The sequence below is a fragment of the Myotis davidii genome, unplaced genomic scaffold (assembly GCF_000327345.1).
Source record: "Myotis davidii unplaced genomic scaffold, ASM32734v1 scaffold580, whole genome shotgun sequence".
Taxonomy (NCBI): Eukaryota; Metazoa; Chordata; class Mammalia; order Chiroptera; family Vespertilionidae; genus Myotis; species Myotis davidii.
Genome location: NW_006293313.1, coordinates 3,427,361 through 3,442,264, shown reverse-complemented (window position 1 = coordinate 3,442,264; position 14,904 = coordinate 3,427,361). Strand labels below are relative to the sequence as shown.

The window sequence follows — 14,904 nt, the reverse complement described above, 5'->3', positions numbered from 1 at the left end:
CATGCCCTTGACCAGAATCGAACCTGGGACCCTTGAGTCCGCAGGCCGATGCTCATTTGTGTCTTCACAAATGATCATTGAGCCAAACCGGTTAGGGCATCTGTCCATTTCTTAGGTGTATTTGTATGTGTAGGTAGGGAAGGTGCTTCAGGCCAGAACACCACATATGTTCTTACCCAAATTTATTTGTTGGAAGGGTTGGAGATGTGTAGGCTGAACCTTTTGTAATGACTATTAGCTCACCATGAGTACCGATAGACTAAAAGAACTGTTCTTTCTTTCTCAGCCATTAGAACTATTGAAATCAAAATGCCCTTGCTGTAATCAAGGGCTCAGAAATCTTTCACTATATCTGCCACAGAGATAGAGACTAGACACTGGAACACTTCAACAGAGAACCTCCACATCTTTACAATGATGCTTGCAACAGAATATCCAAAGCAGAATGACCACAAAGTCTCTACCTTTCAAATCTTACATCCCATTGGTGGAACCTAAGTCACATCCAGGAGCATAACTGCAAGGGGATCTGAGCAATATAATTGTTAACTTTCTATCTTCCAGAAGCTAAAAATAGCATAAGGTGGTGGGAAATGGATGCTGAGTTTCATTGGCCCTAGCCAGCACAATGAGATTTGATATGAATTAAAGACTTATTTTTTGGCAATGAAATAGGTTAAAGTCAGAACAGGCATTAATGAAACAGAAGGTTTTACTTTACTCACTGCCTTTAATTGTACCTTTCACTTACTGAAACCCCTTTAATCATAAGAAAAATCTTTACTACTAGAAAACAATGACTCTTGTTGAATCATCTTCATTTAGAATTGAAATATTTCTTAAAATGCAGACTATTATCTAAATGTTTCTTTTTAAACTGTAAAACATCATTCTCTCTAGCTGTACCATTTATTTTACCACTGAGAACAGTACAAGAGTTATATTCACAAGGTTGCTTATTAAATACCATTTGTAATGAAGAATTTGACATTAGGAATGGGTTATACATCTAGTTGATCTTTTTATTGTTGATTTTTTTTTTTTTTAACTGGAGCTTACACCATGAAAAGTTTCTCAAGATGGACTAGAAACTCACAAGCATTTCTGTTAAAATCAAATCCTAAGTCGTGGTCCACTTGAAAATAATAGGTTAAAGAACCTTTTTGTGATTAATATTGAGAAAAAGACTTTATAAACCATGTAAAATCTATTCCTAAGCCCTGAGATTATTCAAAACGTGCTTTTCAAAAAGAGAGGATAATATTTTCTTCCTTTTTTTTTAAGAGAAGGGCTTTTTCAAAAAAATTATATTTTATTGACTTTTTACAGAAAGGAAGGGAGAGGGATAGTCAGAAACATTGATGAGAGAGAAACATCGATCAGCTGCCTCCTGCACACCCCCCACTGGGGATGTGCCCGCAACCAAGGTACATGCCCTTGACTGGAATCACACCAGCCAGTCTATAGGCTGATGCTCTATCCACTGAGCCAAACCAGTTAGGGCGGGGATAATATTTTCAACGTAAGGGTAAAGGTCTTTATTAAGTGTCTGTTATTTGTTTAACAAGGACATTTTAAAAAAATATTTTTATTGATTTCAGAGAGTAAGGGAGAGGAAGAGAGAGACAGAAACATCAATGATGAGAGAGAATCATTGATTGGCTGCCTCCTGCATGCTCCCTACTGGAGATTGAGCCTGCAATCCAACCATCTGCCCTGATCTGGAATTGAACCCTGAGACCTCCTGGTTCATAGGTTGACACTCAACCACTGAGCCACATCAACCTTGTAAGGACATATTCTTATTGTGTAGAAAAAGATAGAAAACCATTTTTCCTCCAGTTTATCTTCTCTAAAGCCAATTTGGGAGAGCATTGTAAGACTAAAGTAAATAGAACTAGCAATCTTTAATATGATATTAGAGTTGCTTGCATGCTAACTTGAAGCATCTTGTAATTTTTAAAGTTGTAATTAGTCTAACAGAAAGGAAATATGGGTATTTTTAAGGTTATTTTCTTTGAAATAATAATAGTTCTTCCCGCCCCAAAATTAGTGATATAAGTCAAAGATAAAATTAGTTTTATTCTGTTTCAGAAGTGGCATTTATGTTAACAACATATTTACTGGGAAGAAATAATGTCCCTAGAACAAATAAATAGGAATTCTGAAATATTCTATTTAACTGTGTTATCAATAAACATTTTTAGCTTTGGTTACTGTGAACTCTGTTATTCTCACTAATCAGTTCACATACATAAGCACCATTTGTTTCCCATTTTCCATACTTTCTAATTGTGATTTGGCATTTGATGATTCTTAGTCTTCAAAAGAAAAAAGTAACCTTTTAAAGGTTTGGGAGGATTTATTAATTTATTTCCCTTACTTGAATACTTTTACAAGCTTCTCATTGCCTAAAGAATAAATACAGATAATATTGCTTTCTGTTCTACTAGTAGGCCTTTCATGAGCAGCTTCAATATTTCTTATATATGACTCATGTTGGTTTTTTTTAAACATATTCAGTAAAAATAATTTTTATAAAGGTTCTTCTTGATTCTCAGTAAAGCTATCTGGGCTATCGTACATTTGCGGCTTAAAAATATCTACATTTAAAATTGTTTATATTTAACTAAACAAATAGTATAAGATTATGTCCTCATTTTCAACTTTCATTTGTTACAAAGTTTAAATTCCCCTTGATCAAACATTATTAAACTACCTCCTCAAAGGTACTACTGTTAATAGTTTTAAAGGTATCTTTCCATAAATACATAGCATTTCTTGAGGAGGAGGCCAATAGTATTTTTCTTTATTTGGAAATATGTATGATTTTTAACGAGGGTGGATTATAAAAGATGAACAACTGTACTATACAAAACTCAAATTTAGAATATTTTATTTATTTATTTTTTAAAATATATTTTATTGATTTTTTACAGAGAGGAAGGGAGAGAGATAGAGAGTTAGAAACATCGATGAGAGAGAAACATCGATCAGCTGCCTCCTGCACATCTCCTACTGGGGATGTGCCTGCAACCCAGGTACATGACCTTGACCGGAATTGAACCTGGGACCTTTCAGTCCGCAGGCCGACGCTCTATCCACTGAGCCAAACTGGTTTCGGCAAATTTAGAATATTTTAGACCTCTACAGTCAGTTTATGGACTACCTTCTACTTTCCTCTTGTTTTCCCAACATCCCTGTCACCAAAATATAATTAGTTCCTTTCAGGTTGAAAACCTTGGTGTTTAAGGATCTATGACACCTAATTGAATTCACAATATAGAGTTAACATGGAGAAACTTGAGTAAGGTAGATAGATAATTGCTCAGGGGACTTTTACTATATTTTCCTGTCTTATCTAAGTAATGGGAAGCATTTTCGATTTGTTAAGTTTATAAATCTGCTTTGTCTTTTATACAGCAGTTGCCAGTGGAGATGATGTCTTTTCCTTCATGTTTAAATGAATTGAATGTCTGAATATTTAATAAATCTTGATTAATATCGCAGCATTCATGAACATGTGTTTCAGTTATCTATACTACATAAATAATGAGGGTGTATGACTATGAAGGACATTTTATTTTCAAGTTTCCAAGTAATTTGAGTAAACTCAAATGGAAGTGGCAAGCATAAAGCCAGTATTCACAAAACAAATTATTCTATTACTTTATAATAAAATCTATTTTTTAGAATGCTAGAACCTAAAAACAACTTTGAAGCACCCAATAAATCTCTTATCTATTTATGCCTGTCTTGCCTTCCAGCCTGTAATTAGCACTCTAGCTAGATCTTTTAAAAAATGAGCTTCACAAGAAATTTTATATTTATATTAAGTGCAGAGATATTTTAAAGTCAGGCATCTTTTACTCAACTGTTACTAAAATTGAGTAATCACTGCAAACATTTGGAAAGTATGAAATGCATGATACGATGTCAAGGGAAACCATTAAAATAACAGAATCAAAAAACAAAATTCAAACTGTTATTAGGGTAAGGGGGAAGGAGTACAATATTTGGCTAATCCAAAAGCAAGCAAGCAAGAAAGGGGAGGTGGGGAAGCATAGAAAACTTGGGGTAATTAAAAAAAAAAAAAGAAAAGCTCATAGATAGAAATTCAAATATATCTAATTATAGTAAATGGAAATGGATTTAATGGGTCCAAATAAAAGGCAGGGATTAACAGGCTAGTTAAAAATGTTCAGAATGCAATTCTATATTCTTTATAAGAGACACATTTAAAACAAGGATAAGGAAAAGTAAACAAAAAGTTTTATTGGGTGCAGTAGGAGATACCTGACAAAGATTATATTGCATAGGAGTTTGGAAAATATGGAATTTTTAGACAATTGGTATGGGAAAATGACAGTGTAATTCTAACTCATGAAATACACAAGACTAATTCCAGATGATCAAATGACCTAAATATGAGCAGCAAAACTATAAACTGTTTATAAGACAACATAAGAAATATCTTCACAATCTTGATTCAGGGAATGCCTTAAGATACTAGAACTGTAAACTTTAAATGAAAGGTGGGTAAATTTGGCTATTAAAAAATATAATACTTTTGTTCATCAAATAACACCTGGAATAAGTAATTTTTAAAAAGTCATTAATTGGGGTGAGATATTTAGGACACATATTCAGAATACATGAAGAACTCTTTCAAGTAAATAAGAAAATAAATAAATATGCTCTACAACCTTGTTACTCAAAGTGTAGTCTGCCCAGGGGAACAACGTGAGTGCCCAGAAACAAACCCAAAACGATCACGTACTGTAAAATGGTACAGCCAACAGTTTGTCAGTTTCTTTAAAAGTTAAAAGTTAAACACAAAATTACTACATTTCCCAGTAATTACATTTTATAGGTAGCTCCTCAATACCTGAATATATGTGCACAGAAAGACTTGAATGTGATTGTTGATAGCAGCATTATGCATGATAACCAAAAAAAAAGGAGAAGCAAATATCTATCTACTGGTAAGTGGATAGACAAAATTGGTATATCCATACAGTGGATACTCTTCCACAATAAAAATGAATAAGCTGCTGACACATGTTAAAACATGGATGAACTTAAAATACATTATGTGAAGTGTAAGACACCATGCAGGGGAACCAAGTATTATAATGATTCCAGTTATATAAATTGTCCAGAAAAGGCAAATCTTTAGATCGGTAGGGATAGTGATTACCTAGGGCAATCGGTGATAGATGGGCTTGAGAGATCTTACTGGATGAGGAAAAGGTTCTAAAACATTTATGGTGATGGTTGCACCACTGGGTAAATTTAGTGAAAATCATTGAATATTGTATTTACAATTTTATGTGGTGTCTCTCATGAAAGTGTTTTTACAAAAGCAACTGTAGGATATATAAAATTATATAGCATTATGTTTAGCCAGAATGCCAAAATATTTATATTACCTTTTTAATAAAGCCATCAAAATTTAGAGATTTATTTTTAAATTTCCAGTTATTTTGAACCTTTAATTCTCTATTTCTAGAGCCAGGATCACAGGAATTGTCAGTGGAACTCCCTTTCACACTGACATTCCCATATGTTTAATTTTTTAATGCAACTTTATTTTCTTAGATTCATAAAAGACAACCCATTATATCTGTCTTATCTTTGAAAATGAGTCATAGCCCTTCATATTCTGGCTATTAACAGGTTGACATTACCAGTATCTGTGAAACATTTGATGAAAAACACCAAAACCAATTAAAATTAGCTTTGCTTTCTATTTCTTCATTTACTGCATTTTTTCTCTGTTTTGTTTTGTTTTAGATCACTGTGTCCACTACTATGATCTTCGTAACACTAAACAGCCAATTATGGTATTCAAAGGACACCGAAAAGCTGTTTCTTATGCAAAGTTTGTGAGTGGTGAGGAAATTGTCTCTGCGTGAGTATTACTCTTTTCAGAGGTTGAACTGAACACAGCTCTGTCATCCTTTACCATTTTGTAATGTTACCCCTGCATATATATATAAATAATAACACTGTGGTGGTATGTGTACTTTTAAATTAATTTTTTATAACATCTGATTAAAATGCATGCATATTCTGATCTGTATTACTCACTTTAATATGTTAGTTGTGAATAAAATCCTGATTATACTAATTTTTAATGTCTCCCCCTTAAATATTTGAACTTCAGATTGAGTTTCAGCCACTGCTTCTCTATAAGAAGAGACAACATAGTTGAGGGAATAAAATGAGAAGTGTTTTGTTTAATTCAACTAATGTTATTCTATATATATCTACATTGCAGTACTGTAGTGTATTTATTTCAAGTTATATTTGATTGACTTTTGATTATATGTTATTTGATCTCCTTATGATTTCATGGTGAGTTTTACATGTGCTTTGAAGAGAACTTTCCAACTATGAATGCTTATACCCAACAAATATCCTTTTAGAAGCTTCTGACCTAGAGAGTCATAGTATAGCTTTTAGTTATCTTTTAAGAGGTCAACCAGATACATAAATCTCATCTGCCAAAATATTGTTGACAAAGTTTTTCTGCTAACAGAAGCAGTCCCTTCTTTCTGTGATCCATTTTATAGTACTCTTCATTTTATATTAACCTAGTAAATACCCATTCTTTAGTTCTCTCTTTTTCATATCTATTATTATCAAGGTAAATGATATATTGTTTTCTTTTCTTCACTTAGCTTCTAATCTCTCAGGAGATTATTAATGCCACGGATTTCTGCTTGGTATTTCTCACCACATCTACCTTCATGCCGGTTGCCCTCGATAAGAATTTGGCAATTTGAATTGAGTTACAAAGAAGGGAACACAAGAAAGTAGGAACTGAGCTTTAGAAGGGCAAGTAGTATAGGTCATTGGTTCACAAATCTGAATTAAGTAGTTACAAGTCAAAAAGTATCCTACTCCCACTTTTCTAGTACTATCTAAAGAAAAGATTGGTCCAAAACTTTGACCAATCTAAATATAGAGTTAACAAAATTAAAAACACAGGATGGGTTGATATTATAAATCAAGATGACTTTTCTCTTGCACATTTTGGAGTTTAGAAGTATTTAGAATAAATTTATTCACAAGTATATTTAGAAATATTGAAAAGTAAAATTAAAATACACATATTGTTGTAACCTCTGAATTGTTGGCCAGTTTAAAAATGTGTGTATATTTATATATATACACACACACACATAAAGGGATATTCACTGCAACACTATTGAACAAAAAACAAATTTAAGACAACATCAATACCGAAGAATAGATGTTATGTTGAAAAATGATAAGAAGCAATAGAGAAGTATTTCAAGAGTTTGTTGGCATTTGGCCTCTGAAATAAAGATTCAGTCTTGACTCTACTGTTGACTAACTGTGGTACCTTGAAAATGTCCTCAACCTCCTGAATCTCAGTTTGCTCATCTCTAAATAATAGTACTAATCTTTAGTTGTGAATCTTTAAATAAAATAATGTATGTAAAATACTTACCATGGTGGTCTAGTCTATGAATGTTAGAGTAAATAAAAAGATTTATTATGTAGTCATTAATAAAGATACCGAAATGAGTTATTTTACAGAAAACAATGTAACACAAATTTATGAATGGTGGAGAATCAATTTACAAAATAATGTACGTGTTATGATCCAATTTTTTAACAAAAAGAGAAAAAACATGTAGTTTTAAGTCCCAGACTGTCTCTATATAATAATTACCAGTGATTTATATAATTACTTTTTGGTAAATAACTGTATCTGCATATTATTTCAGTAAGATAAACTACTTTATATAGATCATTCAACTATTTACAGTATTCCACCTCTGCAGGTACAATTAAGCTTTGAATATAGTTTATATTCAGTATACTAATACAATTCAAGAGTTGAAAAGTAAATCAAAACAAGTGGAACAATTGTGTTTTGATGGTGGTGGTATGATGTTACCAATGACTAATGTTTATTAATGCCCATGGACTATTGAAAACATTTTAAATGAATTAATTTTGAAAATATAAGATTCATAACATCTTATAAATTTTATAGTGTAAGAATCATTATATTTCACATTTAAATGATGAAAAAAAAGCAGGCCAGAGAGGTTGTATAACTTTCCCAAGGTCAAAAACAAATTATCGGCATACTGAGCATCCTAACAGTCTGGTTTCAGATTCTGCATTTTTAACCACCAAACTAGAGTGCCTCTAATTAGTAGTGATGAGTTTCATGCCATGACATTTTAAATATGCTCTAACTTTTTATGTTTACTTTAGCTCAACGGATAGCCAGTTAAAACTGTGGAATGTAGGGATACCATACTGTCTACGTTCCTTCAAGGGTCATATCAATGAAAAAAACTTTGTAGGCCTCGCTTCCAATGGTGATTACATAGCTTGTGGTATGTGAAACCATCTTTTCCTAAACTTTTTTAACAGGTATCTGTCACCAAAATGCATTCAATGAAACTATATGTATTCCACTATAGTGGAATATATTAATTAATTAATCCTCAGATTGGACTGCATTAGTCCTTCCCTTCTCTACGGAACACTAGCAAATCCTAACCACATGAAATAGCATAATATTTTTAAATATGTTTTTGGTTGTTCTCCATTATAACATAATTTCTATAGATATTATGTAAAAGAGAAAATATTAATGTTTGCTAATATCCTAATTTTGGAGACATTATTTGTGTTCTTGAGCTTGTTATTTATTTTCCCCTATAAAGTGTTCTCTTCATTAAGCAGTCTATTTGGGTAGTCTTTATCTGATCTTCTGGGGCTTTTTTTTTAATGATAATTTATACATTTTTAAATCAGAAGTACCAAAATCAAATTTAGTATTATTCAACTTTATAATATATCTAATGCCTGAAGAAATGAACTTTCATCAATACCTTCAAATGACTTGGTCCTTTATTGAGTAAAATTGACTCTCTCCACATGTATGTGAACCTAAAACCTGCCAAAGCAAGTCTCTGCATAATTATCCAACTTCTCATAGACTGCTCAAAAATGTAGGTTTCTAGACTGCTTACCTAATAGAGTAATGCCTTCATTAGGGATTGGGAAATAAGTTTTTTAGGTTATTAAAATTTGCCTTCACAGGTGCAATAACTTTCTTTTTTCTCTCTAGATGAAATTGTTGTAAATGTAATTAAAGATTCATGCGATATTAACAGTGTTTTTGTTCTTCTGGAGACCTTTCCTAGAAATGATTTTCATGTGGTAATTTCAGCCTTAGAATTCCCAATGTTAAATCATTTAACAGTGATTATGTCTTTAGATTAGTAAAGTGTAGTTTTTCCTATGAATTCTTTTCTGACATGATTCCCAAGAAGTCCCATGCTCTGTTCTTTCAAAATTAACCATAAAAGATATTTAGTTTTGGAGTTTAAACTCTGAGGTATAAATTATCTTATGAATGTGCTGTCCTAGCTCTGAATTATCCCATTCTAAAAAATTATTTATTTTTTAATTTTTTTAGGAAGCGAGAACAACTCTCTTTACCTGTACTATAAAGGACTTTCTAAGACTTTGCTAACGTTTAAGTTTGATACAGTTAAAAGTGTTCTTGACAAAGACCGAAAAGAAGATGATACAAATGAATTTGTTAGTGCTGTGTGCTGGAGAGCACTGCCAGATGGGGTAAGTTTTCATAGCAGTTTTTTCCCCCACCTCGGTGTTCTATATGATTCTTTATGTTTATGTACACACAGGTGAGTTTTTTTACTGCTTAAAATATAAATTGATATGTGATATGCATTTTATTTTTTTGCTTAGCCTTGCATCGATCACTAAAGGAAACAAGCATTTTTAGGTAGTAATGAAAATGTCACTGATAGGACAGTGTCATACTGACATAATGTTTCTCCTATGTACCCATAGCATTTTGTGTATGCCTGTGTTACAGCCATTAAAACTTTGTCTCTATATCTATTCCATAAAACTGGGAATTTCTCCAGAGTATACACTGTATCTTATTTTTCTTTTTTTAATATATATTTTTATTGATTTCAGATGGAAAGGGAGGGAGAGAGAGATAGAAACATTAATGATGAGAGAGAATAATTGATCAGCTGCCTCCTGCATGCTCCATACTGGGGATCAAGCCCACAACCTGGGCATGTGCTCTAACCGGGAATCAAACCATGACCACCTGGTTCATAGTTTGATGCTCAACCACTGAGCCATGCCAGCCGGGTTATATCTTAATGTTCTTAGTGATCACATGCAGTATATGCTCAAAAGACATTTAGCTAAACCAGGTATTGTATTAGGAAGAAAAAGGTTTGATGTAGATAAAGGGGAGTGGCCTACAACTAATTAAATTCTATTTCAGGGCAGAATTACTTTCTACAAAATATATTTTTAAAGAATATTTAAATACATTTAATTTCTTAAGAAAGTTGCACTTCTAGGTTGCAAAAAAAATGTTTTCTCCAACTTGTCACTTATTTAAAGTACAAGCTTTCTAATAAAGTATATGAAGAAATAATTTATCTTGATTTTTTTTAAAGAGTAGTCATTCTTTAGTATCATTTTTTCAAAAAATAGCCTTTTAGTTGCTTACTTGGTTGGTTTTATTGTTGACACAAAAATTCTTAATTGATGAGTACGTTAAGATATTTGAGTTCCAGCCCTGACCAGTTTGGCTCAGTGGCTAGAGCGTCGGCCTGCAGACTGAAGGGTCCTGGGTTTGATTCTGGTCAAGGGCATGTACCTTGGTTGCGGGCACATCCCCAGTGGGAGGTGTGCAGGAGGCAGCTGATGGATGTTTCTCTTTCATTGATGTTTCCAACTCTCTATCCCTCCCCCTTCCTTTCTGTAAAAAATCAATAAAATATATATTTTTAAAAAAAAGATATTTGAGTTCCAGGTATGGTTTAACTTTAATTAGATATATTCCACTGCTATATTGTTTCAAGTTCTCTTACTCAATTCTCAGTAATGGTAATGGCAGACTAAGTGTTGGACCAATCTTTCCTCTAAGTCAGTGGTTCTCAACCTTCCTAATGCCGCGACCCTATAATACAGTTCCTCATGTTGTGGTGACCCCCAACCATAAAATTATTTTCCTTGCTACTTCACAACTGTAATTTTTCTACTGTTATAAATCATAATGTAAATATCTGATATGCAGGATGTATTTTCAGGATGTATTTTCATTGTTACAAATTGAACATAATTAAAGCATAGTGATTAATCACAAAAACAACATGTAATTATATATGTGTTTTCCGATGGTCTTAGGCGACCCCTGTGAAAGGGTCGTTCGACCCCCAAGGGGGTCTTGACCCACAGGTTGAGAACCGCTGCTCAAATTAGTACTAGAAAATTGGGAGCAGGTATATGTATTTTAAAAACAAAAACCTGTTTGAAAGCATTGTAAAGTACACAAGATAGAAAGGAATTACCAGCCTAGAAATGTGACCCTGACTTTTGAGTATACTTTTGCCTGGGAGCATTTGCCAATTTTGGTGGAGTGGCTGAGAGCACTTAATGGTAGTTTCAAAGGGGCACAGGTATTGATGAAAGACATCAAGGTAGAGATTCAGGAAGTGCTTACCACTGTGGAAGATAAGCCTCACAGTGATTGCAACTCAACTTCAAATCATATCAATCCTGAAATTAAAGGGAGGTGATTCTGGATTGCTAGAATCCACAGGATGCAATATTAAATCCTTTCTGAAAGATCCTGTAAGGAAGATCATCGGAAAACTTCATTATGTTTTTTAAATTGCAATTGCAATAATTAGGGCACAATAAAAAATAAACAGACCTAGGAAAAAGCAAGGCAGCATGAATAAATCCAGCAGAAGCAGTGGAGAGTAGAAACAAATCACAGCATCTCTGGATATTAGAGTTATCAGGCATCGCTTGAAAATACCCACGCTGATGAGATTAAAGGAAATACTGAAAATTTAAACTGGGAACTGAACACTTTAAAATGAAAATTCTAGAACTGAAAATATAGAGCTAACAAAATTAAGAACACAGGATGGGTTGAATGGAAGATCAGACACTGTTGAAAAGAGAATTAATGAACTTGTAGTTAAATTAGAAGAAAACATACAGAAGTAAACATGGAGAGACAAAGTGATGAAAAAAATACAGAAAGGAAATAGAAGATGAAGTAAGAAAGTTTAATAAATACGAGACCTAACAGGAGAGATGAGAAATAATGCTGCTGAAGCAAATATTAGAAAGGATTGTTGTTAAGAACTTGACAAAATTGATGAAAGACATCAAGGTAGAGATTCAGGAAGCCTTTGTGTCCCAGAGAATAAATGATTTGCAATCTACAATGTGAGTATAGATTTAATATTTAACCTAGACCTCTTGCAGACCTAGGCCTGCTTAAAAATTTAACTTTGGTCTGCCTTCTCATAGCACTCTTTTATGGAAATAAACTGAGTTTAGACAAATATGTGCTAGGAGCTAGTTATCTTAAATTTACTATGAAACTTCATCTGTGGTATTTCATCTGGAGTGAGAGAACTGTGAGTTGGCTTATAGTCCTTACATCTATTCAACAGTATAAGACTGGCAGGAAAACAAGGCACATCTCTGTATGGGGATGAACCACTTGCACCTTAACTGTCCTTGGCAACTCTTGAGTACTCTTTGTGTGAGTTGGGGAGAGATCCAAGAAACTATGCCTGAAAATAGTTGCTTGGCCCCCCTGATGAGTTTGAAGGTGCTGTGCATGATGAATTTCCTACCATGTATCCCTCTATAAAGCTAACTTAGTGCTGGATTAAAGCTAGTTGTATATGATACTGTGATCCCCCTCCTAGTAGTGGGACAATCATACCTTGATACATAGTAAAACTGAAAATAAAATACAAATGGGGATTCTTAAAAGGCATCACCCAGGAACTTGCTTTATTTCACAATAAAAAGATTTAAAGTTCTGTAACTCATTTCATTACTACTCCAGATATGTTTTAAGTATCCTATATAATAATCCTCTATAATAAAAGGCTAATATGCAAATTGTCTTCTCGACTGGGAGTTTGACAAGGGGCAGGGCCAGCCAGCCAACTGCCCGTGGCTCCTCCCCCTGGCCAGCTTGGCCCCAGTTGGTGTGGGCCGGCTGGACCCCACCCGTGCACAAATTTGTGCACTGGACCTCTAGTGATTTTTATAATAACTTTTATTAGCCACAAAAATAACTTTCTTTTCTTATTTTGGATGAAGCAGAAGGTGTGAAAGACTCTTTTGTTCATTTATTCAACCAATATTATGTGCAGCCACAGTTTAGATTCTAGAGATAATCTGAACAAAACTGTAAAAAAAGCTCTGGCCTTCATAGGAGACTTACAATTTTATGTGCTGGAGAAGACGGAAAACAAAGTAAATAAGTTGTTATAGTAGAAGGAGCGAGTGCTTTGGAGAAAAAACACAAAGCCCAAAAGTGGGGGAGTGCTGGAGTAGTTTTCAATTGGTGGTGACTTAGAGCAAAGACTAGAGGAGTTGAAAGCATAATCCATGTTGAAATATAGAGGAGTTTTCCTGGTGAAGCAAACAGTTCGGAAGCCTTTAAGAATGTGATTAGTGTTCCAGGAACAGAAAGAAGGCAGTGTTTTGTGCACTACAGTGAGCTAGGTGGAGAGCAGCAGATGTTTCAGAGTGAAGAAGAGCCACTTCAGTACAGCATTGTTCAGCATTGTCACGACTGTTTTGGCTTTTACTGGGAGTGAGTTGGGAGCCAATATAAGATGTTCTTCTTTCCCCCTCCCTCCCTCCTTTCCTCCCTCTCTCCTTCCCTCATTCTCTTCTTCCCTTTCTCCCTCTATCCCTCTCTCCTACCCTCACTCTCTCCCTCCCTTTCTCCCTCTCTTTCTCTCTTCATCCTCCCTCCCTCTCTCTTTTCCTCTTCCCATTACCTCATAAACAGTAAACATTGTTTAAAAATGTGAAACATTCAAGAACTTATGCTTCCACATGCAGTAAAAGTCAACATTTTCTGAATTTTCATTGTGTTAACCCATTCTTTACCCCAGTTTTACTTAAATCTTTTGAGTGTACAATGTCACTTGATAATATGGGCAAAAAGTTCTAAACTGCATTTTATGAAGTTGTGCAGACTTCATGTGTTTTACTTTGTCATAACTAGTTTTAAAACATGGGAATGAGAATATGAAAGAAAAGAATGGGACATTTTGTAGTATATGTAAACTGCACTAGTGTAGGTAAACAACCCCCCAGTTTTCAGCTTCCCTTTCTAGTTTATTCATTTTAAATTCTCATAGATCTCCACTTGTGAAGTTTAACTTTTCTACTAAATTTCTGTGATTCAAATATTCAAGTACTGTGTATCTTTTTTAACCAAATAAATTTATATAAATTTATAAAAGTGTTACAAATAAATTTTTACGTGTATAATCATTCTCACTAAACTTAAAAGCCTCCCTAGGTTAAAAACTCTTGTCCTATTAATCTTGGAATTCTGTTGTTCTTGTGTGAGATCTATAAATTCAAGTTATTTAAAAAAAGAAATAAGTAAATCTTTTCAATTTCCTCCTTGTCACCCCTGACCCAAAGCAGGAAAGTACAGATTTCTTTTTTCTGTGGATTCAACATTTATAGATAGTTTTCAATATCTATACCAGACTTTTTCAAAGTATGGTCTACTAATATTTACTTAAGTATTATTAATTTCCTGGAATATGTATTTTAAAAGCAAATTTCTAAACTCCAGACTTTCAGTTTCTGAAGGTAAGACCCAGCAACCTTAATTTTTGTGTGTCTTTAATAGGACACATAAATATCTTATTTTATTAAATCGCCTAGAATTACATGGGAGAAGGAAGTAAAGGTCTCATCCCTGACACATTGATTCTTGGTCCCACTTGTGGAAATTTGTAGAGATCCAGTAGTGTTTGCATGTGAGAATGAGAAAAAAAA

The 14,904-nt window shown here is 33.6% G+C and overlaps 1 protein-coding gene across 3 annotated transcripts in view; it reads left to right on the top strand.

The window, feature by feature from the left end:
- RFWD2 (ring finger and WD repeat domain 2, E3 ubiquitin protein ligase) overlaps positions 1-14,904 on the top strand; it is a 97,265-nt gene that overhangs the window by 69,649 nt on the left and 12,712 nt on the right. For all 3 annotated transcript variants that reach the window (XR_001514419.1, XM_006767027.2, XM_015566068.1), the window contains exons 16-18: positions 5,797-5,914; positions 8,263-8,387; positions 9,479-9,639. Coding sequence is in view for 2 of the 3 variants with exons in the window: in XM_006767027.2 (XP_006767090.2) it covers positions 5,797-5,914; positions 8,263-8,387; positions 9,479-9,639 (404 nt within the window). In the remaining variant the exon portion in view is untranslated. The remainder of the gene's footprint in view (positions 1-5,796; positions 5,915-8,262; positions 8,388-9,478; positions 9,640-14,904) is intronic.